We start from the raw sequence: 25,717 nt of genomic DNA on the forward strand, positions 1-25,717 counted from the left end.
GCGGGGCAGGGCAGAAGCAGTCCCTGCGCGGTGTCTTCCGCCCGGCTGCCGGGCCCGCCCCCAGGTTCCGGCCGCACGGCCAGTCGGCAGCGGCTTCCGCGCTGTGTGCGCGTGCGCGCTAGGGACGGCTCGATGGAGCCGGAGCTGGAGCTGGAGCCGCTGCGGCGCCTCGGTGAAGCCCTACGCGCGGTGCTGGCGCGTGTCCGCGGTGAGCGGCGGGGCGGGGTGCGGCGCGGCGGGGTCCGGGCTGGGGTCCCGGTCCCGCGCTGAGCCGCTCCCGCCCGTGTCGTTGCAGAGGGGGAGCCGCCCGACCGCCGCGCCCGTCCCGCCTTCCAGCCGCCGCGCTTCTGGGCCGCGCTCGGTACCGGGGATGGGAGCGGGAGCGGGAGGGGGGCGAGCAGCGCCGGGGGGCGGGGGCGGGGCCGGGTGTGTGACCGCGCGTCTCCCCGGTTGGGGCTGCGCAGCCCGGAGCTTCCAGGCGACGTCGCGGGAGGCCACGAAGCTGAGCCTGGCCTTCTCGGGGCCGCTGCCCGCCCAGGTGGGTGCCCCCGGGGCCGGGCCGCGTCCCCACCCCGCCGATCCCCACCTGCCCCTTGCCTCCTTCACCCTCCGCCCTCGCCCGACTGCAGGACTGCGAGAAGCTGTGCGCCGGCGTGCGGGATGCCGTCCTGGCGGCCGCCGCAGCCTACCACGGGCTGCCCAAGGACCGAGGTGAGGCGGCTGCTCGCACCCTCCTGAAGGAGCCGGGAGGGCGCTCGCGGGGGCAGGCTCGGGCCGTGGGGCAGAAGGGGTCCTGCAGAGCAGGGCTGTGCTTGGTGCGGTGGCCCAGCCTTCAGCCTTTTCCTTCTAAACCTCTTGCAGGAACGACTCTCCGAAAGATGGTGCGTGATGCCACTGCCGAGGTGGTGGAGGGAACGATCCAGCTCACAGACGCAATCCTTAGCACCACTCTGCAGAGGTAACACTGCCCCGGTCCTGCCCCGCCCCAGCTGGACCTCACAGCAGGTCGCAGCTGCACCGGAGAGTGGAGGCCTCGTGCGCCGTCACCAGGCGTTCCTAGGAAGGCGGAGCGGAGATGCGCGCAGGGCGGGGTGGGAGCCTGGGGCTGGACGTCGCATGACGGAGGTGGGAGTCTGTGCGGCCAGGTCACTCTCGCAGCCAGCTGCCAGGTGCTGTTCCGCCCTCTGTCATGATGGGTCCGTGGCCCTGAGGGATTTTCCTTTTCCATTTCAGTTTGTCTCAGGAGCAGCTCATATCAACTGGAGGCGTGTGGGAGGCATGCGAACAGGTGTCTAGCCTGCCACGAGGTAGGCGGTGTCGCTGCAAGTAGCGCAGAGCTCTGCTCGCAGCAGGACTGGCCCTGGTAGCCCCTGAGATGGAGCAGAGCAGGTGACTCCTAGGAGGCTAGCCCCTGCCACATGAGCCTCTCTGGGCCTGGGAGCTGAGTTACCTGATGCGGTGACGCTGCGGCTCTATGAGTGACTGTAGGGAGGTGGGGGAGTGCGGTGCGTGCTGGGGAGACGGCAGGGGTCTGCACAGCCCCAGGCCCGCTCACCTCCCTTTGGCCTCTGCGTGCAGATAATCAGGCAGCTGTCCTGTCAGTTGTAGCCACGTATCTGGATGTGGTCAAGGATGCCCTGAAGGAGATGGAGCAGGTAAGAGGCCCTTACTCCTCTCTACAGACAGCTGTCAGCTTTGGGCTTTGCAGTAGTGCTGCAGTGACAGCAGACAATGAGTTTGCCCTGGGCAAACCAGTCATTTTCTGTGTTTTGGTTTTGACTCGGACCGGATGCTCAGCCCCACACAGGGGCCCCTGTGGCGTGTTCAGGTTCTAGCTTGATACAGGGCTGCTGCAACTCGTGTCCCTGGCTTGTCCCTGAGGGGCTGTTTGCTGGTGGGAAGAGGTGTTCCCACAGGCTCTTGTTTCAGGGGTGTTGGTTGTAGCCCTGCTGGTCTAAGGACATAGTTGGACAAGGTTCTTTGGGTGAATCCAATATCTTTTATTAACTAATAAAATAGTTGGCCTAATAAAAGATATCAGATTTACTAGCAGGCTCTTGGCATTTGGTGTCCTGGATTTGCCTGAGGGAGGAACTAACTTCCATATCAGTCTCCTACAGAGAAGCCTTCTCAGCAATGGCCTTGGAAACCTGGGAGCTGGGGGATCCCGAGGGAAGCTTGGGTGTATGCTGGGGATTGCTCATCATGTCTGGGGCAGATGGTGGGTTCCAGAATCCCGACGTGCCTGTGTCCTCAGGCTCAGGTTGAAGGAGGTGACCCCTATGGGGATGTCATGGAGGATGAGGAGCTGGGTTCTCGAGGCAATAGGGATACCTACTGGTCCGAGGCTGACCGGAAGCTGCTCAACCCTTGCATGGGGCTGATGAAGGCCTCCAAAGCCTGCCTGAAGAAGGTCTTGGGTGCAGTGAAGGCTCATGGCAAAGCAGACACACCGGAACATGTCGCACAGCTGGATGACCTTGCAGACATTGCCAACGAGATCAGCCCCAGGTGAATCCTCCCTTCCCTTTCATTGTGTCTTGCTGGGTGCTGTGTAAGAAGCAGCATCTTCACAAGGGTTGCATTGCCTTCTGAGCTGGTGATGGGAGCCTGGGACCTGTGGGACGGGCTGCAGGAGTCATCCTGGCTGGGCAGGAAAGAGTTCCAAGGAGGCAGCCTGGGGAACCGGAGTGATCCCCTGGCTGCAAGGCAAGGGAGTGTGTGTTCAGGCAGGTTCAGCATGGGTTCTGGCAGCACCAGTTTGCTCTCAGAGGCGATTCAGTAGGTGGCTGGTGTCACCTTGGGCCGTGTGCTTGGTGGTGGCACTGCCAGGGGGTCCCCTGCCTGTAGCGACTGCTCTTTCTGTTCTGCCGTAGTGTGGACGAGCTGGCACTGAGCATGTATCCACCCATGAACCAGCTGGCTGTGCGCCTCAATGTAAGTTCTGCTGTTCTTCAGCCTTCGTTTATAGAGGCCCTGGCCTGGCTCCCGTGGAAAGCAGAGCTCATCCAAGGGGGGGCCGGCATCTGTCAGGTCTACAAAGTAACTCCCTTAGCCGAGGAGAGCTGGTTGGTGTGGGGCCCCCTTGGCAACCTGAGGAAAACTGTGTTGGTCCTTGCCTCAAAGGACCATGGCCCATCTGGAGTGGGGGTTGAAAAGCTCTGCTGGTCCTTATCCCAGCTGTACAGCTCAGAGATGTCTGTGTGTGGTGCCTGCGGCAGCTGGACCAAAGCTGTCTGCTGAGAGGTCAGCAAGGGGATTGATCTGAATGAGCCAGCCGGCACCTAGATCTGATCTGTTCTGCATCTGTATTCTTTATTTTTCTACAGAAAAGTTGATTCTTGTTAGGGTGCTAAGCAGGAGGGTGCAGTCACTTAAGCTGTTCTATAGTTCTGTGTTTGCAAAGCAGATTTCTACTTTCATACGTTAAAATAGCGAACGATGCACTTCTTTCACTAGATCGTTCATTTACTTGTGAGTTGTTTTGGTCTATATACAGCTGGGAACAAGTAGATTGGAAAGATGCACAGTAGCATTTAAAATCTTTTAGTGAACTTAAACCAGGGTGTCAAATTCACCTGGCCCCATGGGCCAGACCAGTGGTGCAGGGCCACCCTGTGGGCTGGATCCAGTGCACATCCCATACTGGCTGGAGCCAGCACCACAGTCAGCATGTGGGTCAGCTCTTGAGGGGCAGCACTAGGGGCCAGATGATAGGGCTCTGTCTCGTGGGCTGTATTTTTGACACCCCTGAACTAAACCTACTCTAATTGTGCTGGAGCCTGGATCGAGGTAGCATGCGCCTTCCCCTGAAGCCAGGCAGGTCAGACACAGGCTGGGCTGACTCGGTTGTTTTCCTTTCGGTCTCTCCTTAGGCAGCTAAACTTGCCTCTGTCCTGAAGAAGATGCTAGAAATTGCAAGGTGAGTGTGAATTTTTGGGCCCTCTCAAGAGCAGGGTGTACGGGTGCCTCTCCTGATAGTTGACCATGTCTAGAAAACAGGCAAGTCAGCCCTGGAAGATGGGACTTCTCTGGGCACTTTTGGGTTGCAAGTATCCGTCTTTGGAACCACGCCAGTATCACCAAGTAGCGTGGGGGAGTGGGAGAGGTGACAGCTGGGTGGTGGGGCAGAGTTGTGTGTGTGTCTGGGGGGATTCAAAGATGAATCTCTGGTTGTGGAGAAGGTAGGAGGTGCCTCTGTCCAGTCCTGAGGGCTTGCGGGAACTGCACCAGTCACGTGTCATGACGGCTGCGTGGCATGTGATGGTCTGTTGCCTAGGGCTCCCCCTAAGCCATTCCTGATGCTTTCCCTCTCACCTGCAGGGCAAGCCATGCGTGCCCCCCATCGGAGGAGGGCTGGGTGCTGTTTCTGACTGGGGCAGTAGATCACAACATGAACAAAATCAAGGACTTCACACAGGGTGAACTCTGATACCTGTGTCCCCACATGCTGTGGTCAGGGTCTCAGGTGGATCTGGCCATTCCCTGCAGCAAAGGGAGTGAGATATGAGAGTGGCGCTTGGAGTGAGGAGCTTTTCCAACTGCGAAGAACTTTGCAAAAGCAAAGGTGGCTCGCTGACGTTCTCTAGCAGCTGCCAAAGCAAAGCTTAGATGCGGGACAACGTGGAGTTGTATATGGATGCTGTGAATGGGTCTTGTCCCTGCTTGATGTTCGGGCTAGCCATGAAGGCAGAAAGAGCAATAAAATATAACTGGGTTCATGCAGTTGCCTCTTGCGTGGAGACGGCTTGGTATGCGGAGGGGAAGGGCCCTGGCATCTTTTGTGGGTTTGTCCTGCCAGCTTTGGCTGGGCCAGCTTGTTCCCAGATGTGAGCAGCAGTGCCACCCACTTCCCTGAGCATACAGTGGAAAATGCTGTTTGCTGGGTCAGCAGCTCCCTGGCCCCATGGGAGCTGAGTGCAGCTCTAAGGGATGCAGCACATTCCCCTTCACATTTCAGGGCAGTGCCTTTGTCCTTAGTAGTTGAGGTGTCCTGGGGATGGGCCTAGAGGTATGGGCTTGCGAATGGGGCGTCATACAGGCCCTTGCAGTCACACAGCAGTTCAGTCATTCAGCTCAAATGTGGCTTTATTGGAAAGTGTGAGTGGTAGGGGCTCTTGCCGGCTTGCATTAAGCTGGGGGTTGGGCAGCCACAATGTTGACACTTCTGTAGCCTTTGATGTCCTGGATCTGGGTGCAGCTGAGGTGCACAGTTAGCCTCTTGGTCCCTGCCTGTGTGGGAGTAAAGGGGATGTGCATGTGCAGGCTGCTGCTGGGCTTCACAGTGTCGCACCTGAAAGGCAAGAGGGGAGTTATTCGGATGGTGCAGCTGTTCTGCGAGGCTTGGCATGTCCTGGCAGAGAATTAGGGGGGCTGCTCCAAGGAGGGGGGCGGGACTGTCCTCACTGCTGCACATGGTGGAGAAGTGTCCCTGTGAGCAGGGCTTGGCTCAGCTCCTGCTATCCTGGCAGCTGGAGAGGCAGCTGATGGTGCCGCAGCAGCTTGCACAGCTTCGCTCAGCTGCCTGGAGCCACCTTCTCATGCTGACATGTCTGTCTAGTCCCTGTCCTTGGCCCCTTGCTTCTACCCTTGGACTCCTGCCTCCTCTCACTGGCTGGGGCCTGTGGCTGTGGCTGTTCCACAAACACCACAGCTGGGGTTGTCCTGCAGCTTCTCATTCTCATATTCTCTTTGGTCCAATGGGAGTGGAACCGTGGCATCATCTCTGGCTAGCGGAACCGGAGGCGATGGGGCCCACCCCGGTGGTGCCAGTGATGCCAGCCCCAAGGCTCATTCACTTTTGGGTGCTATGAATGACAGTAGGTGCCACCTCTGCAGCATGGTGGCCTTTACCCTGGTTCGGGCCTATTCTAAAGCTTTGAAAGCGGGCTACTGTGGTTGGCAGGGGCAGGGTGCCCTTACCTGTATGTCCTTTCTCTGTAGATGAGTCCTCTCCCTGTCACTGATAGCACACACTGCTCCAGGGGCTCAGGCAGGGGGTTCTGGAGGCTGATCTCTGCCGTGGTTGGCTGGTACTGCATCACGCTCGGGGGGAGCTGCGGAGTGGAGACAATGAGCTGGGACAGAGAAGTTGCACAAGACGCTTCCATGGGCTCTGGTGCCTGAGATTGCTGCCCCCCTGGACTGGCAAGTCCTCCGTTCGGGCTCCTTTTGCAGCCCCTGCACTTCCCACTGCTCATTGTCTTTCACACTCTTGCAGGCAGGTGAGCAGGGCATGGATGGGGTAGCTGTGCGCAGGTCAGCCCTGTCTGCTCCCTCCCCCGGGCCCATCTTAGGGTAGTGCTGGCGGGAAGAGAGCATGCTCCCAGCGCTGGCGCCTGCTGCAGTAGGCAAGCAATGGCTGCATTAGTTCAAACCTTGATGGCAAGCTGGGGCTTGCAGATGCTGATTTCTTCCTGTGCAAAGTGCACACTCAGGGTGTCCACGTCCTTTAGCAGAGCGCTCAGCATCAGGTGGCCGTCTCCCAGCGCACTCTTGTACTGCAAGTAGGGCACCTGGGCAGCTAGGGTCTTCTCTGGAACAGAGTCACAAAATGCAGGCACGAGTCAGTGATGAGGTCTGTCTGGCCTCAGCCTGGAGTCTGCTGGAAGTTACCAGTCCAGCATGTGCTGGTGCTAAATGTGCTTTTTATCCTTGCCATAGGGCAGGGGCTGGAGCTGTGCTGCTCGCACACATATGGAACCATCCTTACCTTCATTATCTCTAAGAGTGAACTGAAGCTCTTCCTTCCAGAGCTGTGCAATGGGGGTGCCATCGTACTGCAAAGTTTGGCCCCCCAGCACCAGGTAGACGGCTCTCTCCCCACCGCTCCGGTTAGCCACTGTCACGGCTAGCTGGATGTCCTGTCCCAGCAGCACGGAGCTCTTGGACTGGATGCAGACGAAGAGCAGAAGAGCCAGGTCTTCGGCAGGAAGAAGGGTGCTAGGATCTGTCTCTCTGCTCCTGGCTCCCTCCAGTTTGCTTGTCTTCTTGTGGACTCTCTCAAGCACCTCTCTTGCCTGAGGAGACCCTGCCACATTACAAAAACACCATTTTCTGCTCAGTGGGGTCACTGGGCAAGTGTAGTACATGTCTCCCAGACCAGCGGACACCACTGTCTCTGTCTCCTTGCAACAGGAGGCTCCTGAATCCTCGAGGGCAGGTGGGCAGCCCATCAAGACCCTGTTGCAGGTCCCTTAGGCAGGAGATGGCTGCCAAGGTCCCCCAACCCCAGCCCTACCTTCGGGAAACTTGTAGAGGTGCGTGAGGTCCTGGCAGCGATCGCAGCTCATCGCCTTGGTGCTGATGCTGTTGCCCAAGTAGCGGCCGCCGCTGGCTGCCCGCTGGAACCTGCGATCGGGCCGCTGCACCCAGACATGGTGCTCTGCATTCAGGGCCGCAAAGAGGGGCGCAACGTCGGGGTCCAGCTCCAGGATGCCGTCCCTAATGGCACGCACCGGGGCTGGCCCACAGCTGGATGGGCCTGTGGGGAGGAGCGTGCAGGTTCGCTGTGGGCAGGGGAGGGGGCCGGCAGCTGCCCTTTTTTTCCACTGCCCCTGAGCCTCTTTGGGGTCTTACCTCCGCTCTTCTCCTGGGGGGTGGCGTCCAAAACCTGCCACCCGTCGTAGCCTGGGGACAGGTCTGGCCGCGCCATCCAGCACTCGTTCCAGGTATGGAAGCTCCTGCAGGAGATGAGGGCACCCGCTTGCACTGGGGGGCTGCACTGAGGCTCAGGGTCCCCGCTGGCCACGCCATTGCCCCTTCCTGCTGCATCACCCCAGGGGTTGGGGAGTGGGGGGCAGGCTGGATTCACCCCTGGGCCTAGGTCTGGGGCACTGGCGCCTTGGGGCAGGGCTCTGGGCTGACCCAGCGCTACTGCCCCTGCACCCTCGAGCGTGAGCTGGGCTTCCTCACCAGATGCTGGCCTTGCCATTGTACGCAACCTTGTCCCCATTCTCGCTGTAGTACTCGTCCACGCTTAGCTGGCCACCCGTGTCGTGGGCCCACGTGAAGCTGGTGACAACACGGGTGGGAATTCCCAGGCACCGCAGCACTGTGCAGAGAGAAGAGGAAGAGCCGTGAGGGGCAAGTCACCTGCCCTCCCCTCTGGCCGTGGAGCGGGTTTCTCTGGGCGGGCACCCTGTCGGCAAGCAGCATCGTTCCTTCGGAAAAGGCGGGGGAGGATCTGTGCCCCCCCTCCCTGCCACAGCCGGGACTCTGGGCATCACGGGCCGAGCCCGGGTGGATACAGACCAGGGGTGCGTGGCTGCGGACCCCGTTGCTGAGGCGCTGCATGGCCGTTCGCAGGAGGCTGGGAGAAGGGCCTGAGCTGGTTTAGGAGCCGGGGATAGCGCAGAGGTGCTGCTGGGGCCTGCTCTAGCCGCAAGCCGGTGGCTCTCGGACTGACAGCAGCTGCGGTACCTGAGCACGCGACGGCCGCAAACACCCAGCACTGCCCGTACCGCACGGGCTGGCACTGTTCTGCTGCCCACTGCCGGAGGATGGGGGCGCTGCCCAGCCACTGGGTGGGGGGTGTCCCGTCACGGCGTTCAGCAGTCCAGCCTCTGGTCAGGACCCTTCTGAGCTCGTTGCAGTTCAGCTTCCCGGGAAAAGGAGATGGGAGAGTTGAGCAGTGACCACCGCTTGGCGCCCGGCGCGGTGGCTTGCCCGGCTGCTGCTGCTACTGTCCTCTACTGTCTAGGGCCAGGGGCAGGGCAGGAAATGGGGTGGGTGGGCGGACGTGCTTCTTGGCTTGTGCTATGGCAGCAAATTGGGCACGCACAGATTCTGGGCCTTCCCCCATCTCTGGGTCTCGCCCACGAGGGAAGCGTGACCCACCCCACCCCACCCCACTCTCCTTACCATGGCCCCAACCAGGCGACAGACATGCACGGGGTCACCGCGCTTGGCGCGGTCCGTGTCCTGCTGCCAACGTGCGCCCACGTCCAGCAGCTTGAAGCAGATGTCAACAATGTCCTCCTCAAACTGAAACAAGAGCAGGACCCCTCGTGGGGAGGCACGTGGACCCACTGCCAGGCTGCTTGGCCCGGCCCCCCCACTGATGGGTCAGAGCCCGTACTCCAAGAACGGCATGTAGGGGTCTTTGTCTTTCCTACAGGCTGCACAGAGCTGCCAGGGGCTGGGGGCAGAGATCTCCCCGTCCCATGTGCTATGTGGGAGACCCCCGTCCTCTGTCTGGGGGCCGAGCCCAGAGTCTGGCTCACCTGACTGAAGTCCCAGGGCTGCACCTGGATCGTGCTCTCCGTGCCCCAGTAGATGCTGCCGTCCTGGTTCAGGACACACTCCTGCCGCTGTGCCTCGTTGGCCAGGAAGACGCTGTCATCTAGGACAAAAAATGTGGGAGGAGGTGCTCACCACTCCCAAGTGAGGAGGAGCGAAGGTCTAGCAGCCGGCAATGGGAGTGGGTCAGAGCAGTGCCACCAGTGCTGGCAGGGCAGGAGATGGTTGCTTGCAGGTCTTGTCCCTGCTTGCAGGACCTGCCTGTCCTGGCTTCAGCACCAGCTGGCACCTGTCCCTGCCACTTGGGTTTGTGTCTGGAGGAAGGGCCTCTGGCATCTCCCTTATACCCCAGGCAGCTGACTGATAAGGCTGAGCTAAAGGAAACGCTATGGCTCTGCCAAACTCTTGGCAGGGGTGCTCAGAGCTGCTGTTGTGACATGGCTGGCCCAGCGTGGCCCTCTGGCTGCCCACCTACCTCTGCACCAGGGGTTGAAGAGCAGCGTGAAGGTCCCCAGTGGGTGCTCGGTGGCTCGCCGCGTGCCGCGGATGCGCAGCAGCAGGGTGTAGTGGCCGACAGCGGCGCTGGCTGGGCTGGTCACGGAGAGGCTCCAGGAGAGCGAGTCGCGCTCCTTGATGGCCGCGCTCCACCCGCTGCGGTCTCCCAGGCTGGAGACAGGAAACTGCACGAGGGTGCCATCCGCTTTGCACGGCCGGGGCCCTGCAGCCGGAGACACAGTGGGTCAGGTGCAGGCCAGGCCAGGCCCGTCTGTTCCCAGCGCTGATCAGGACCCTGACGGTGCAGGGGGCGCAGAGTTGGGCCCTGGCCCCCCAGTGGTGCCTCCCACTGCTGTCACCCGTGGCCCGGCCCAGCTGCCATTGCCCTCCTTGTGCACGCGTCTGGCCGCAGCGGCTCCTGTGCTCCCTGGGGCCCTGCCCTCCCCTTCCCCCCCACGGGGTTGCTAATGCTGGGTGCTGTCGCCCACATTGATTGATTTTGAGACAAGGGCATGGCCAGGCTGGACCAGGCCCAAGGTCCAGGGGCTGTGCCACCTCCTGGCTCTGACAGTGGTGAGGAACGTAGGCAGATAAGGGGTGATCTGCCCCACAAGGGTTGGGGCTGCTGCCTGCAGCTGGGCGGATTGGCTGCAAAAGCCCCCGGCGGCACAGGCCCTGGGGTCTCTGCGCCAGTTCCCAGGTGCCTGAGGCAAGCGTCTGGGCAAGGCAGCCAGTCTTGACTGAAAGGTGGTAAGTGCTGAGCATTCAACCGTCCTGGCCCATGGTGTCTGCTGGGTGTTACCTGTCTGCACGACCAGGGAGACCCTCTTCAGCTGCTGCAGGTAGTTGTGAACCTCTGCTGCAAAGTGCAGAGCGATGGAAAACGGCTGCCCCCGGCGCACCACCAGCTGCTCGGTGCTGATCGCTGCGGTGCAGTGGGCACCATTGTTCGCTGGCACCTGCAGGTCACACTTGGCGATGTGCAGGGCTGCAAAGCAAGAGGAGGTGCAGGGAAGTCAGGGCAGCAGGTGCTGGGAGCTGCCTCCTTTGGGGGTTCCCTGCAGCTCCTGCCCTCTGAGTCTCTGACGCTACTGATGTCTCCGACCTCCCCGATGCCAGGGCAGGACAGTCCAGTGACCAGGGACTGCCTGAGCCACGCTGCCCAGCACCATGCCATTGAGGTAGGCGTGGGGAGAAGGCAGCAGCCCCTCTCTCTGGCTGCAGTCCTGGAGCAAGCCCGTCTTGCCCTGTTCCTGAGGCTGTTGCAAGCCCCCTTGAGCTGTGCGCTGCCGGGTGTGGCTTGGGGACCCAGAGAGTTGCTGTTGCGTCCACCTCTCAGCTTCTGTGCCTCTTGCACCTGTTCGTGCTTGCTGGCGATGCTTCGACCCGCAGCAGCTCTGGGGGCTTTCGTCCCCCTGCATTTGCTGGCCCCTAAGGACACTCGTGTCCTGGCCTGTGCCCTCACAGGGCTGGCCCTGCCCTCCCCTGCTCACGGCAGAGCTGAGTGTGTCCCAGAGGCCTTGCAAGCGATTGGTCCTCCACTGCCGAGGCCTTGCCTTGCTCACCTTGGCCCATGTTTGATCCCCTGGCTCTGCCTGCGGGAGCGCCCGAGCTGCCTCCCTGGATGTCGCCCCGTCTCCCTGTTCTTGCTGGGAATGACAGGGCTTGTCTGAAGACCTGGTTATGCTGTCTGTTTGCAGTGCGTCTTTTGGGGTGGGGCAGGACTTGTCTCCTCTCATGGCCCCTTATCCTGCCGGCTGGCTGTGCAGAAGCCAGAGGGATTCCTTTATCTATCAGCCCATGCGTGTGTGTCTGTGGGGTGGAGGGGGTGCAGGGGCAGCCTGTTTGGAGGAGCTGCGCAGCAGGGGAGGGAGAACATGGGAGTTTGCCTGAGGCTCTATTTACACCACTCGAGCATTTTACAGCAGTTGGAAAACTGACCAAGGGGCTTCTCAGGATATTAGTCCTTGCAGTCAGGAGGGAGGGGAGCAAGGTTAACAAGGAGCTGCCAGCCAGCATCTCCAGACACTCTACCCTGCATCTCTCGCACGCAGCTCTGGGCTTTGTCAGAAGTGCACGTATGCAGCAAGGGTATTGGGTGCTTGCTAGAGACAGGCAGAGCTTGACACCTGTCCTGCTTTCTTGGCAGCGAAGGGGGCAAGGCGCAGTGCAAGGCTTGCTATGGAAGTGGGGGAGCACAGCCTGAGTGGGGAGGAAGCTGCATGAAGGACGCTGGCAATGCCCCAGCTGTGGCTGTCACCACGTTTTAAGTTGGCCCAGGGGTGTTTGCAGCAGAGAGGGCAGCAGGTGTGGATGGAGCGGTGCGTATTGCCAGGGCCCTGCCACAGAGCGCAAGAGCTCCTTTACACTGGTGAGGACACCCAGCATCTCCCACCTGCACCCCTGCCAGCGCTTCATCTCCATAGCTGGGGATGGGACCTCCGTTAAGTGACTGTGGAGACATTCCTCTGCCTGGGGGAGCTCCGGTCAGGTCCTCAGACAGAGCATGTAACCCCTGCCCTCCCTGGGGCAGGAGCAGATGCTGGATCCAGGGCTGCTTCTGACATCCCTTCCTTCTTGATACCACCTTGCCTCCTGCCCCCATTTGCTCCGTGCCCTTTGTACCAGCCAAGTCTGAGCAGAGCAGACGTCCACCCCAAGAGCACTCAAGGGGGCCATGGGGAACGAGTTACCAGCTAGAGCTGAGCTGTGCCAGGCCTGCCTGCCTGCCTGGCATAGCCCTGATGCGGAGGAAGCCAGCAGGGAGTCTATTCAGGTAACATCCACAGAGAATTAACAGGGTTGCAGTTTTATTGTTAACCTGAGAAGACAGCAGCTCGCCCTGGGGTGCCGACCCACTGGCAGGTGGGTGGGACAGGACCTGGGCTGTGCCTGGTGCCGAGGGGGTTCTCTCTGTTCAGGACTATTGCCCCTTGTGCTCCAGTAGCTGCTGTGCACAGCAGTTTCTCTCTGCATGCAGAAACTGAGCTCTGTCCTTGTGAACTTCTTCCCAGGGTGTGCAGAAGACTGCGATCACGCAGCATTTAAAATCTTATATTTGGTGCTACCATGAGAGTCGTATGACCTTTGATGTCCTTGAACTTGTTGCTCTTCAAGTTGACTTGTAGCTGTCTTTGGCCCGTCTTGAAGGAGATGATTTGGCAAGTGATGTTGGACCTTTCCTGGGCCCTGAGGACTCCCATGCTGAACGAGGGACATGACAGGGAGTTCCATGCACGGCACTCAACTCCCTCTCCCCAGACCTGCTCTTGCCTCCTGACTCGCTGGCACCTCTCCCCTGCTCGTGGGGTTTTCCCAGACTGGTCTTGCTGCCAGGTTGGGCTGCCGCTAACTCCTCTCTTTGGAGACTGACTTCCCACTGGCAGTAAGGATTTGTCTGTGCTGTGGGAGGGCAGGTCCTATGGCCCAGCTCAGCATGGCCGAGCAGGACGCGCCGATGTACTTACTCAAGTTTGAACTGCTGCTTGAGCAGGCTGCTGCCCTCCATGGTCAGGACGCAGTCCCTGGCTGGCTCGTGTGGAGGGATGGTGATCTTGACCTTGAGGGCAAATGGGCGGTTCACCACTACAGGTGACAAGACCTGAGCAGAGAAATCAGAATGAGAGGAGCAGAAAGGCAGCAGCCGGTCTGACAATGGCGGGAGCGGATGCTACAGAGGGAGAGTGATGTCCAATGCAGCCCCTGCCTTGTCAGACCCTTCCTGGCACCCCCCATTGCTGGTTTATTTTGTGTATTAACCCCCGCTGAGCCAACACAGCAGAGAAGCAGGTGTCTGTACTGTGCTCAAACCTGCTGGAACGGCTGATATCCTTACAGCAGGCTGGGTGCTCCCATGGGGCCTGTTCAGGCTGGATGGGGCACTGGCAGGAGGCATTTGGGGCTTTGTAGAAGTGTCATCTAGGACTGGGTGTCAGGGACTGCACACCTAATCACAGCTCTGCCACTAGTCCCTCATCCCTGGCTTTCAATGGCTCCCAGCTCTTCCAGTTGGAAGGTGGGACCCGTGGAGGGAACAAATAGGTACAGCACTCTGGAGGCTGTAAGTGCCAGCAGTGATGGGTGGGAGGCAGGGAGGCCATGCCTGTCGCGTTGGACAGCATGTGAGCTCTTTCCCTGCCCAGTGGCAGAAGGAGGTGACTGGGGCTGCGGTTATGTAAGGGCAGCTGTGTCCCGTGTAGTGCCTCTGCCTTCAAGGCCTCTGGGCACAAGGAGCTCCCTTTGTGAGGGGCATTCTTCCCCCTCACTCTGCCCTCCATTGCACTGGGTTTCAGTCCCCGAGGGAAGGAGCTAGCTACATGTGCTTGCCATACATTGATGAGGATAGCGGGGTAAGCCAGGGTGATGATCCTTTCCACCAGCAGCTTCTCCCAGGTGGAGTTCTCCTCCCCAGTAACGCTCACTCGCACCAGCCTGTCTTGGGCATAGGAGATGGTCCATGGGATGACCTTCTCTGCAAATGCAACAGACCTTCAGAGAATGGCGAGCTGCAAACACCGGCTTCATGACTGCCACCCCCACAGGGTCCCCTCCACCCCACAGGCCCCCACGGGCCCTGCCCCCAGAGCCGAGCCAGGATGGAAATACCTTCTTTGGGACGGAAAGGGATGTACAGGGTGTTCTGCCAGGACGGAGGCAAGGGAGCGCCATCATGCAGCACAGACCTGGTGCTGATGCTCAGCTGCAAGTCCTTGTGCTTGAAAGCCAAATTCCCAGCCAGCAGGACCAGGCTGAGGTCCTGGCCAACCTCAGGGGACTTGGCCAGTTTCAGCCTCAGGCGGTGTGTGCCTTGCTCAGAGCCTCCTGGCCATGGCGCTCAGCTGGGCTGGATACGTCCAGGGAGGCCCTCAGCCCTGGCAGAAACCTGCTAGCCTGGGGCTCTGCTGTGCTAGGCCCTTGCGCCTTTCTGTGCTGAGCCCTAGCAAAAGCCTTTGCGAGCACCTGCCTTTCCTCCTGGGAGCCTGTTGTGAAAGAGAAACTGCCTTGGTGTTTTGCTGTCCATAAATCCAGCAGAGCTGGCGTGCCGTACTAACCAACCTCAGCACAGAGGCAGAAGAAGCCCAGTCTGGACAGGAAAACGCTGGAGACCCCACAGGCCTTCTCCCTTTAGGAGATGCCCTGCCCTCCATCATCTGATGCTTTCCCAGCCCAGACGCTCGGCATGCAGGCTGGTTGTTTTGTACCGCTCCTGGACGCCCCCCCGGTGCCGTGGCTGATGGAGATGCAGTGGGGCTGTGTGCCTCTGTACCTTCCCTGTACTTGTAGCTGTCAGTGATGTCCTTGCGCTCATCTCTCCCAGTGCTCTTGGTGCTGATGTGCTTCCCAACACAGCAAGAATCGCAGAGAAGTTTCTCTTTCCTTGCACCATAGGTCAGCCAGACAACGCGGTCAGCATTCACCATTGAGAACGCTAAGGGAGCATCATAAGGAAGGTGCAAGTCTCCTTCTTTGATCATAGAATCATGGAATCACTGAGTGGGAAGGGACCTAGACAGATCATCGAGTCCGACCCCCCGCCATGGGCAGGAAGGAGCACTGGGGGTGGCAGGGGTCATAAGACCCCAGCCAGGTGCCTGTCCAGTCTCCTTTTGAAGATCCCCAGGGACAGTGAGAGCACCACCTCTCTGGGAAGCCTGTTCCAGGCTCTGGCCACCAGAAGTGCCAAGGGCTCCTGCAGTCCCAAAGAAGCTGATTACTTGTGCTAAGTGATCCTTCCTGGAATCTGTAATAGTGATATTAGGCTTCAGACTTAGCCTCCTCCTAAGATGAACGGGGTAGGTCAGGTCTCATTCAGCTCTTGTGTCAAGCTGAGTGCAGACAAAGGGGCAGGCATCTTCCCACCCCCTGTCATGGCCCATCAGTAGAAATGCCCCCAGCACCCCTGCCCCAGCCCTGCTCAGAACACAGGCTGGGCACTAGCATGAAGCACACTTCTCACTAATTCGCTGCAAAGGACTCAGGTTATGAAGGTTTCGGCCTTACCTTGAACCTCGAAAGGTAGTAAGCTAGAGCAGACAAGGTTTTTTGGGTAGAGGTGAACTAGAGCAGCATTTAGCCAGTCATGTTTTACATTAACTGCTGTAGTAAGAAGCCCCTTTATTAAGTGCAGTAGGTCAGCCCCAATCTCTGCTGTTGTGCTATTGCAAGCCCTTTCTGAAACTAGCAGCAGGGGCTTTGCTGCTGTCTGCCCTGGGTAGAAGCCAGGCTAGCAAAGAGAAGGCACATGAATCTGGCCAGATCATGCGGATAGAGCCAGGAATGGTTTCTCCTTACTCAGAAAGATCCAGGTATCCACTCCTCTAGGCTCTCCTGTGCAGTCCTGTGGAGCTCCCTTGCCCCTGTGCACTCCCCACACGGGTGCTCGGGCTCCCACTGAAACTCCCAGGCTCACCTGTGGCCATGATCTCTCTCGTCCTCGCTCAGCAGCACGTTGGTGCACGCCGCTCTGCACTCCAGGGGCTCTGACAGGGCACCTGTGCCTATCCCCCTTTCTGCATGCCAGTTGCGTTGCTCACTGCCACAGAGGGCTGGCACCATTCCTCTTTTCAGCCCAGCGCCCTGGGGCGAGGGAGCTCTCCCGGGCAGGGGAGGTCCCTTTGTGAAAGGCAGTTGTAGAAAACTGCCAAGTTTCAGGGCTTCAATACAGCCAGGGTTCTCCTCTGCCAGCCTGGTTCACAAGCAGTATTTAGCACCTCGTGCAGCTGTGAAGAGGAAAATGACCTGTAGGGAGTGTTTAGCTCATCTTGTGAAGTGCTGCCAGCAGCTTTATACAGGAAAAAAGATCCAGATGCTGCTGTGCAGAGAAGGCAAAGACCTGCCACAGGGAGTTTGCAATCCACATGCCTGATTGCTTTTCATCTGCTGGGGAAATGAGAATGGGCTCCATGCTAGTCTCCAAGGCTGGCCAGTGGCCACCACTGCCAACATGAAAACTGTGACTCACATCGAAAGGGAGCATGGCAGTAAGGCCACATTGGAAAGAAACAGGTAACGCTGGGGCCACAGGAAGAAGACTTTGTGCTGGGTGTCCCCAAAACAACTTATGCGCATCAAGGGCAGGCCCAGAAAATAGACTAGCAATGTGTTTTGCCCCACCTGTGTCTGCGCCTCCTCTTCCTGCTACAGGAAACGGGGTTGTGCCCACGGCGTAGGTGCTGCTAGCAGGTGCCAGAGACTGGTGAAAGCGGGAGAGGTCAGGATCTTGTTCGGTCACATCATGTCTTCCAGGAAGATGTCTCCCCTTCCTCTCCCTGAATCCCCGCTGCAGCCTCTCCTGGTCGTTCCCCTCTTTGAAAGCACATACAGGAAGACCCCCCCTCTCCTTCCAGCTCTGGCTTCTGACAGCCCTTGCCTTCATCTGTCCTGCCTCAGGAAGGGCAAACTTCTTCTGCCCCGGGACCTTCACTGCTCTACTCCTGCTTGCTCCTCACTCCCTCCTCCTCCTTCCCTTTACTTCTCTTGCAGGCCGGCTTTGTCTCCCTCACCTCTCCTGACTCTGGGCCTTTTCTCTGTGCTGCCCATGTGCTGGCGACAGCTGGCAGTTCCCTTCTTGTCTTGAGGCCCCCTGTGTTCTTGGTGTGTGTTGGCTATAACAAGTCAATGCCCTAGACTGAGCTCTGTGCTACGTGCTGCCATTTGTTCTGTTCAACTGGAAGCCCTTTGGGGCAAGGTCTGAACATATTAGGTAGTGTGCCGAGCCTTGTGCCCTCTGGCCACATACTAAGTGCTTACTAGGATTAGAAAACACCCATTATCTCCCTGCACATCAGAGACCTGGAAATATCTTGGCAGCAGTGCCTCTGAGCAAGTGCACAGCTACAGAGATGGGACGCAGTCATGGGGAATGAGGCTCTTTGCTGCCCCACCCTTCATACTGCAGCCCTGTTACAAACACCTAACTTCCCTGTGAGTAGGGGATGGTGGACTTGCCAAGAATGACGTATTGCGAACCTTTAATCTGCAAAAGATCCTTCAGGGGATGGAAGAAAGGATCTGAAGAAAGCCTGCACATGGTAATGCACAGTGAACAGGTTAGCGCCAAACATGTCTTGTGCAGAAGGCTTGGAAGAAGCAATCTCCCTACCCCCTCTATGAGAGATTGCTACAGCATGACTGCATGTTCCCATGAGCAAAAGGAGGATGGGAGGCCTGGCAAGAGCCTGGGGGGGGGGGGGAGAGTGGAGGAGAAGGATGCCGTGGAAGGAAAGACTGGTCCTTGGGATGGAGGATTGTTTGGGATCTGGTTGTAATTTGGACGGGTGGACTTTCCATGCCTCAGCTGGAGAGCAGGGCCACCTCAGCAGCCCAGGCTTCAGACGGTTGCATCTTCCCACTGGAGCAGGGGAAGCCGAGCTGTGAAATCAAAGGAGCGCAGTGGATGTGTCTGAAGCCAGGCAAGGCAGGTGCCTGTTAGACACACTGGGGAAGGAATGGCCATCTTATTCTTTACTAGTAGAAGCCTTGGCTATGTCTGCTGCAGCCAGGCTGTGGGCAGCCTCGCCAAGCAGTAGGGGTGGATAGCTGTTTTATGTAACGGCAAAAACTTCCTGGCATGAAGACAGAATCAGAAAACTGCGATTTTAAATAAACCCAAATGTCATTCAATTTCTGACAATCCTGAGAGCTGGCAGCTCTGTGCATTGCCTCCAGCAAACAGCTGCAGCAAAAGCTGGGCAGTTGCCCCGTCACCCTGCCCTAGTTACGCCACTGGACGTGGGTAGCGCAGAGGCAGGAGCAGTGAGAGCGGAGCTTTACCTTAGGACAGTTTGTAAAGTGCATTTTCTTTGAAAACATGGAACCAGCTCTGGTAGGAATGGGCTCAAGGTCCCCTAGAGAAGCAAGGCCAAGGCCTGGGAGCAGCTGCAGGCTGACTGTTCTGGGAACTTGTTACTGCAGCGGTCCAAAGAGATCCTGTGTACCTGAAGGAGCTAGCGCCTTGCATCGGGGACCTTGCTCCTTTTGGCAAGAGCCCCGAGAACAGCTGCCCTAGAGCCAGAGATTGCCTGGTCCTGGGGTCCATCAGCACCTGCACCCCTGAGTCTGCCCTCAGAATTATGTTCTGCTCGTCGGTGTGGTTGAAAGGCGGGCCCTGGGCATTGTGCAACATGAGCAAACCCCACTCAACCCATTGGGATAGGGCTTTGCGCTCCTTCTTTTTCAGCCTCTTCTCCATTTTCTGTGGCATAAGCCCTGCCTTCTGCCTTTGAAATCTCCAGTAACCAGGTCAGGTGGCTACCTCCAGCCCCAGTCCCCTGCCTGTGCCCTGCCATGCTGCTTTCCCCGGGGGAGTAGGGTGACTCCTCCTTAGAGAGCCCCGTTGCAGTCTTGGCTCAAGTCCCAGCTCTATCTGACCCGAGCTCCTTACAGAGCAGGCTGCGCCACTCCCCTCCTAGCCAAGTCCCGTTTTGCTTGGAGGCTGAAGTAGGGGCAGAGGAGCGGTGCTGTTACTTCATGCTCTGTCATGGTTTGGTAGTGAAAAGGTCCCTGCCCAAGCTGCTCCCAGGAGCACATGGCATCATTCAGACGTGAGTCATTAGGGCTCCGGAGCCAGCTGACAATCCGGAGGTGAGAATGAAAAGCTCGATGAGACTTGAAAGAGCTCAGAAATAGATACTGGGTCATGTCTGCTTCCAGTTCCCTTAGGGGCGACAGGAACCCAGAGGAAGCTGGAAGAGCACGAGGCTTTCATGCGCTCTGGGCTTTTTGTAGTGTCTAGACAAGGCGAAGTAGATCTTGAGGATGTACCAAACACAGGGCCCTAGTGAGGGTCTAGTGCAATTGAACCATTGCTGTAGTTACTGATCCAGGCTCCTCCATCCCCCTGGATGAGCTGTAGTTTGGCCTGTTGGGCACCTCCCTCGTCCTTGCTCTGGTCCCCACCAATTCCAGCAAGGATTTCATAGGCATTCGGGCTGGAAGGGACCTTGACGATCATCAAGCCTGGCCCGCTGCCCCAGGGGCAGGAAGTCAGCTAGGGTCAAAGGACCCCAGCAAGATAAGCATCCAAGCGTTTCTTGAATGAGTCCAGAGTAGGTGCCTACACCACATCTGGAGGGAGTGTATACCAGGTCTTGGGACTGGGGCAGGAAAGACGTTTTTTCTTATGTCCAGCCTAAAACGGTCTTGGAGGAGTTTATGACCATTGGTCCTTGTTTTTCCTTGGGGCACTCTGGTGAACAGATGTTCTCCCAGATCCTGGTGCCCCCCGATGTACTTATAAGCAGCCACCAGGTCCCCCTGAGCCCACGCTTTTCCAGGCTAAAGAGTCCCAGGGCTCTCAGCCTCTCTTCATAAGGCCTGTTCTCCTGCCCTCTGATCATGTGTGTGGCTCCTCTGCACCCTCTCAAGCTTCTCTACATCCTTCTTGAATTGTGGAGCCCAGAATTGGACACAGGACTCCAGCTGTGGCCTCACCAAGGCCAAGTACAGTGGGAGGATGACATCCCGGGATTTGCTTGAGAAGCATCAATGGATGCAAGCCAGAGTTTTGTTTGCTTTACCAGCTGTGACATCATTGTTGGCTCATGTTCATCTTGTGGTCAATCATGACCCCCAAGTCTCTTTCATCAGTGGTGCTAGCGAGCGTAGCACTGCCGAGCCTGTAAGTATGCTGTGGGGCTTTTTTCCCCGCAGAAGGATTGCACTTGCAGGGGCTAATTCTTTGAGGTCAGCCATAAGAGAGAAACTTCTCTCTAAAAGCCTCCAGCAGGAAAAATGCAGTCTAAGCTCTGACATAAATTGCTTTACTTGTTCCTGAAGTCCAAGCTCTCCGGGAGCGCAGCACGCAGCATGGTCCCTGCTTGCTCCAGCCAGCAATGAATTTAGACTCCTTGTAGAAAACACCTGCCTTGAAACCAGGTGTGGCGATCCCCAGCATCCCGGGAATGCCATTTGTTCTGGTAATGGAAGGCCTGATCCCTTAGGAGCCCTCCTTGAGGAGAAACTGCCTTGAGGTGGGACGGCTGAGTCAGGCGGCCTGTTGAAGTTCTCAGCCCATCACCAAAATCTCTTGCTGAAGCAAAATGAGTTCATCTCCACCCAAATGTGTCTTTGTTTTGACAGCAGTCAGCCTCACCGACCCATTCTTTTGCCTTTCACCTGAAGGAAAAGAAATTCAGTGCACATAATGTCAAAAGGCATTGACTGTGGGATAAGTAGCGAGACTGAAAAGCGCAAAATTCACTGCATTCAGAAGCGATGATTTCAGCAATAATTTTAAATCTGCCCACTTGTGCACACCCAGTAGATAGACAGGCCTCAAATAATGTGAACAAGAGCCATGAGGACAATGTATTGTCCTCCATGCAACCTTGATGTGAACTTCCTGGGTGTTGCGGTTTTTAATTTCACCTATGCTGTGGCATGAATGCAGGATTTGGAGATTGTTTCTGGGCAGGAAGGATGTGTTGCTCTGGTTTGTAGCTTTCCAGGCTCTCATGCTTTGTCATGGTTTGGTAATGAAAAGGTGCCTGCCCAAGCTGCTCCCAGGAGCGCATGGCATCATTCAGACGTGAGTCGTTAGGGCTCCGGAGCCGGCTGACAATCCGGAGGTGAGAATGAAAAGCTCGATGAGACTTGAAAGAGCTCAGAAATAGATATTGGGTCATGTCTGCTTCCAGTTCCCTTAGGGGCGTGTGGGTCTCAAAAGCAGGGCTATCAAACTCACTAGGTCCTGCAGGCCAGAGGAGTGACATGGGGCCAGCTCAGGCTTATAGCCTGGCCCCATGTGCCTCATGCAGTGTGTACCCCAACCCACCCATATGCACTGCGTTGCTGTGTGTCCTCCATATTGCCCCCATGTGCCTCATGTAACGTGTCCCAGACCGGCCCTGTGCAATGCCTGCATCAGGCACCCTTGTGTGCTACATGCAGTGTGCACCCTGGACTGGACCCAGGCACCTCATACCCGGGCTGCCCACATCACCGCACACACCAGCCCTGGCTCTTCATGCCTTTGTGCAGCATACACTGGACTGGCCCCACAAGTGCAGCATATGGAGCTGGGGCCGGAATGTGCTGCATGTGTCACGCAGACTGGTCCAGGGCATGTTGTGTATGGGTCCAGCCTGAGGCCCACGGGCAGCTCCGCGGGAAGGCCGCATCTTGGACATCCCGGCTCTAAAGGATGAATGGTGCTTGTGGACTGGCAGAGCAGCCTAATAGTGAGGGGTCTTCCTGTTACCACGTACCTGGAAACCGCCTGCTCCAGGGAAGGACTCCCCACCCTGGATTTCCTTTCATTTGGACAAGTGGACCAGTGGGGGAGAAAGAAGAAAAGTCTCTGTACTCGGATCCTCCAGTGATCATATGCCTCTTGTTCCTATATCTTCCATGCCATTTTCATGCTTCTAGCACATGACTGGCAGGGCATGCGGCAGGGTGGCACTTTGGAGACTAACTGGTGCAGAGGGATTTCTGTAGCCAGGCACTGCCTGCATCAGATGCTTATCTATGAAAGCCCCTGCCGCCCTGGACCAGTCAGTCTCAAGGTGCCACCCTGCCCTGCCGTCCAACGGACTTCAGGCCAGCACCACTAATCCCTCTCTCGCATGTGCTTTCATCCTTTGGGCTTGTCTGAATTAAAAGGGGGCCCAGCAGTCACCGTGACAACTGATTCTAGTGGGATATGTGCTAGGGGAGCAATGGGCTTGGGTTTTTTTAATTACAGCTCAGCACACAGGTATCACGACTAGTTAAGTGAGCACGTGCATTCAGTTTGTAGTCAGACAACTTCTGTGCATCCTCCTAGTAACTGTCGGTACATGCAGATTAGATGGGCAGTATTATATACATGAGCACTTGCAATACATGAGCAAATTATATACATGAGCACATGCAATTAGGCAGCAAACCATCCGGACAATCACAGTCCAGTTGCACCACCTCCCACTGAAGCTGAGGGCTACGCAGCTCGGCAGTGCCATCTCTTGGTGCAACCAGCCAGCTGCAGGAATGAAGCTAAACCATGGCTGGAAGATCACAAACAGTCTCTCTGAGCTTCTGGTGCTGGTCGTCCCTCGCTGCAGCGACACGCCGACCGACGAGGTCGACCAGCGGGACCCACCCCTCCGGGGGTGGTTTTAACATCAGTTCCCTCCCTGCACCCCATCGGGGGTGTGGGGTGCTCGTTCACCACCAGCCACCATCCGCAGGCAACCCATAGAGACTGGCGGTCTACACCGCGACATTGTGAGGACATCAAATAGTCTCTCTGAGCTTCCAGTGCACCAGAGCGGAGACAGGCGTGGGCTTGATCACAGCAGGCCTTGGCACTTCAGCCCTGAACATTGCAGAGCCTAATGTCTAGGCGCCTTGCCAGGGAGCATAATTCACAGCCTCAGGTTAGGTGCCCAGCTTCTCCCACGTCCGAGTAATGTCTGTGCTGTTGTACTGGCATTTGGGACCCTGGCTGGGTCCTTGCTGCAATCATAAAATACTCCTGGATGGAGCCACCACTTCCTTGGCCTTGCCCTGGTTCCTTCAGCCCCCCCCTGCAGACTAGAGCACAGGTGGGGTGACTTCTTCCCTCCCCCACAATCTGGGGGCACTGGAGGGGGGGGGGGGGTCACTTGTCTGTCAGTGCCTATTTGCATCTCTTCCACCCCAGACTCCCAATCCCAGTGCATTTTAATAAAGGTGTCTGCACACCCGCTTAGTATCTAGCAGTCTTGGAAACAAGGCCTAGCCTCACTAGTGGGGCTTATGCCTGGGAAACAGGAATCTAGGTGTGAGAATTGCAGAAACCAGCCTGTTGACTGGGGAGCTTCCTAGGCCAGCCGGCAGGCAAGGCTGAGCTGAGGTTCGCCCCGCTCTTCTAAAGGTAGGAGCCTAGCTCTCTTAGGATTCACAGCCATAAACCTGTTGTGGGGGTGTGCCTCGTTACACCCAACAGCCCAGTTATTAGAGCATTCCCATGGGAGGGAGGAGACCCTGGCCCAGACCTCTCATCAGCCTGGCTTGCGACAGAGGCTGGCCAGCGTCCTAGACTCAAGTCTCTGAGATTTTTCTGCTGAAGCAGCTGCACTTGGTATTAGACTTGAAATAGTGGCTGAACAGTGCAGGTGACTGCCTGGTGCAAGGTGGTCAGGGAAGGTCCAATTTACTTGTGACAAGTCAGCCATCTCCTAATGAGAGCTGATAGAAAACACCTGGCTGCAATGAAGACTCAGACTGCAGCTGGGGAGGGACAAGAAGCAGGGAGCCAAGGGGAGGCTCAGTAAAGGGTGTTTGACTGGAATGAAATCCAGAGCATGATCAAAGTAACCCAGCACAGCGTTTGCAGAGAAGCTGGACTGGTGGCACCAGCACTGAGCAGGAAGCTGCCTTGGCCTGGCTCAGGGAAACGCTGCGTTGGCTTCAGGGGAAGCTGCAGAACAGCCTTGCCAGAAGGTAGGTGCCTGTGGCCCTTCTCCCAGAACTGAGTGGGCCTTGATCCTCTGCAGGGCTGGGGAAAAGAAAGCGGTGGTACCTCCTTCTACACAATGGCCTGGTAGTTGGAGCATGTGCTCAGGAAATAGGTAACACAGGTTCAGGTGCCTCTGTTACATGTAGTGAGAGGTGGGGTTGGTTTGGGTTGGGGGTTTTTTTTGGCAGGGGGTGAAAAATCTGTATCTTCCATCTCCCAGGAGGGTGCCTGATTGCTAGGCCTTTCTGTTCTGGATTACAGCACTCCCCACCCCTCCTGTTCCGGCTATTCCACTGTGCAGCAAAATAGTCTGGACTCCCTGGCCCTGCGAGACCATGAGAGAAACTGTCTCCCTGGAAAGATGCTTGAATCCTGGTCTGTGCTCCAGGGGCCGTTACATATTTTACATCAAACAACTATCAGTCTAAGCCATTTTTGGCCCAGTAAATATTTGTATTGAATCGAAGGGGAACAGCTCGAAAAGGAGAGATTGCTTTTTGATTAAAGTGTTGTGGACTGTTGCAGGTAAGGCATGCTCTTTCTTTCCTTCCACTACTGAATCCCTAGCTAGCGTCTCTCAGTTTACATGCTGATCCCACTGCTTCCCTCCCACCTGTACAGCAAGCCCCAAATGCTATCTGGGTCTCTGATACAGTTAACCTGGTACTGCAATGGCACAGGCACAGGCACAGGCACACTGACACTTCTCCTGTACATGCAGCTCAGCATCATGACATGGGGCTGGGGCTGGTTTGATGTGCTCATCCAAACAGAACCAGAGATACCTGCTTGCTGGACAGCAGTGGAACATGACCGCTGCACAGGCTTCAAGCTGCTTTTTTGCTGCTGTTGGGTATTTCCTGCACATATGCCAGCAGGTTTTTGATGTGGATAGTGAGAGGTTTATTTATCATCACTATGGATTCATGAGGCCCTTTTTCTCCCCCCCCCATTTAAATAAGCTCAAAATGGAGGTAGCGAGAGCATTTGCTCAGCAGCATGGAGATTCTCTTCTGCTCAAGCTGTGTGCTAGCTTCTGCATGCAGGTACTAACTACTTGGGTGGGTCTGCTCTGGGCCAAACTGTTGGGGGAAGAGCTGCAGCTGGTGAGAGAGTGCTGGGTGACATCGCTATGGATTCCCCAACAACCTCACTGAGATTCTCCAGCAAGGAGGACCTGATACATCAGATGTCAAAAACCATGGAGAGAAACTAAAATAGCAGTAAAGGACAAAGTTAGTTACAGCCTCTAAAACTGCCTCTGCTTTTTGCTTTGAGCATGACTTTCCCCATGCTCAGAACAGGCCTCTGTTGAGGGGGAAATCCTTTCAGTGGGAACTGTGGGAGCAACACCTACTTCAGTTAGGATGGCCATCCCAGAGGACAGTCCAGTTGTCCTCTATTGATACAAAATCCAGCACTTTTATGTCCTCTGTTTTTTTTCTTCAAGAGAAAATAAAGGCACCAGGTTCCCTATCAGAGGACAGAGTAGCAGAAGACAGGAATGTCCTCTGTGGTAGCCACCCTAACTTCAGTGCTCTTCTGGAAAAAGGTTGGTAA

The 25,717-nt window shown here is 57.2% G+C and overlaps 2 protein-coding genes across 4 annotated transcripts; one reads left to right on the forward strand and one right to left on the reverse strand.

The window, feature by feature from the left end:
- Positions 1 to 4: 4 nt before the first annotated feature.
- On the forward strand, positions 5 to 4,717 carry CCNDBP1 (cyclin D1 binding protein 1). Of its 3 annotated transcripts, none has more exons than XM_090065116.1 (11): positions 5 to 208; positions 296 to 361; positions 465 to 538; positions 630 to 711; positions 862 to 958; positions 1,234 to 1,307; positions 1,579 to 1,655; positions 2,258 to 2,511; positions 2,877 to 2,937; positions 3,876 to 3,922; positions 4,324 to 4,717. In XM_090065116.1, the coding sequence occupies exons 1-11, from the start codon at positions 133 to 135 to the stop codon at positions 4,430 to 4,432; spliced, it is 1,017 nt and encodes a 338-aa protein (XP_089921242.1). In that variant the 5' UTR covers positions 5 to 132; the 3' UTR covers positions 4,433 to 4,717. The 3 variants fall into 3 exon arrangements, with proteins under 3 accessions (XP_089921242.1, XP_089921243.1, XP_089921244.1); XM_090065117.1 differs by having other exon boundaries at positions 5 to 172; XM_090065118.1 differs by lacking the exon at positions 2,877 to 2,937.
- Positions 4,718 to 5,070: 353 nt separating this feature from the next.
- Positions 5,071 to 11,404, reverse strand: EPB42 (erythrocyte membrane protein band 4.2). Its single transcript, XM_090064877.1, has 13 exons — positions 11,301 to 11,404; positions 10,538 to 10,723; positions 9,716 to 9,958; positions 9,225 to 9,343; positions 8,863 to 8,985; positions 8,422 to 8,599; positions 7,915 to 8,053; positions 7,579 to 7,682; positions 7,241 to 7,483; positions 6,713 to 7,030; positions 6,378 to 6,535; positions 5,923 to 6,056; positions 5,071 to 5,293 (listed from the first exon to the last, which is right to left on the reverse strand). Exons 1-13 carry the CDS (start codon positions 11,308 to 11,310, stop codon positions 5,131 to 5,133), a joined length of 2,118 nt encoding a protein of 705 aa, XP_089921003.1. The 5' UTR covers positions 11,311 to 11,404; the 3' UTR covers positions 5,071 to 5,130.
- Between the last annotated feature and the right edge of the window lie 14,313 nt (positions 11,405 to 25,717).

The sequence above is a fragment of the Crocodylus siamensis genome, chromosome 10 (genome assembly GCF_052110815.1).
Source record: "Crocodylus siamensis isolate JL-2025a chromosome 10, ASM5211081v1, whole genome shotgun sequence".
NCBI lineage: Eukaryota > Metazoa > Chordata > Crocodylia > Crocodylidae > Crocodylus > Crocodylus siamensis.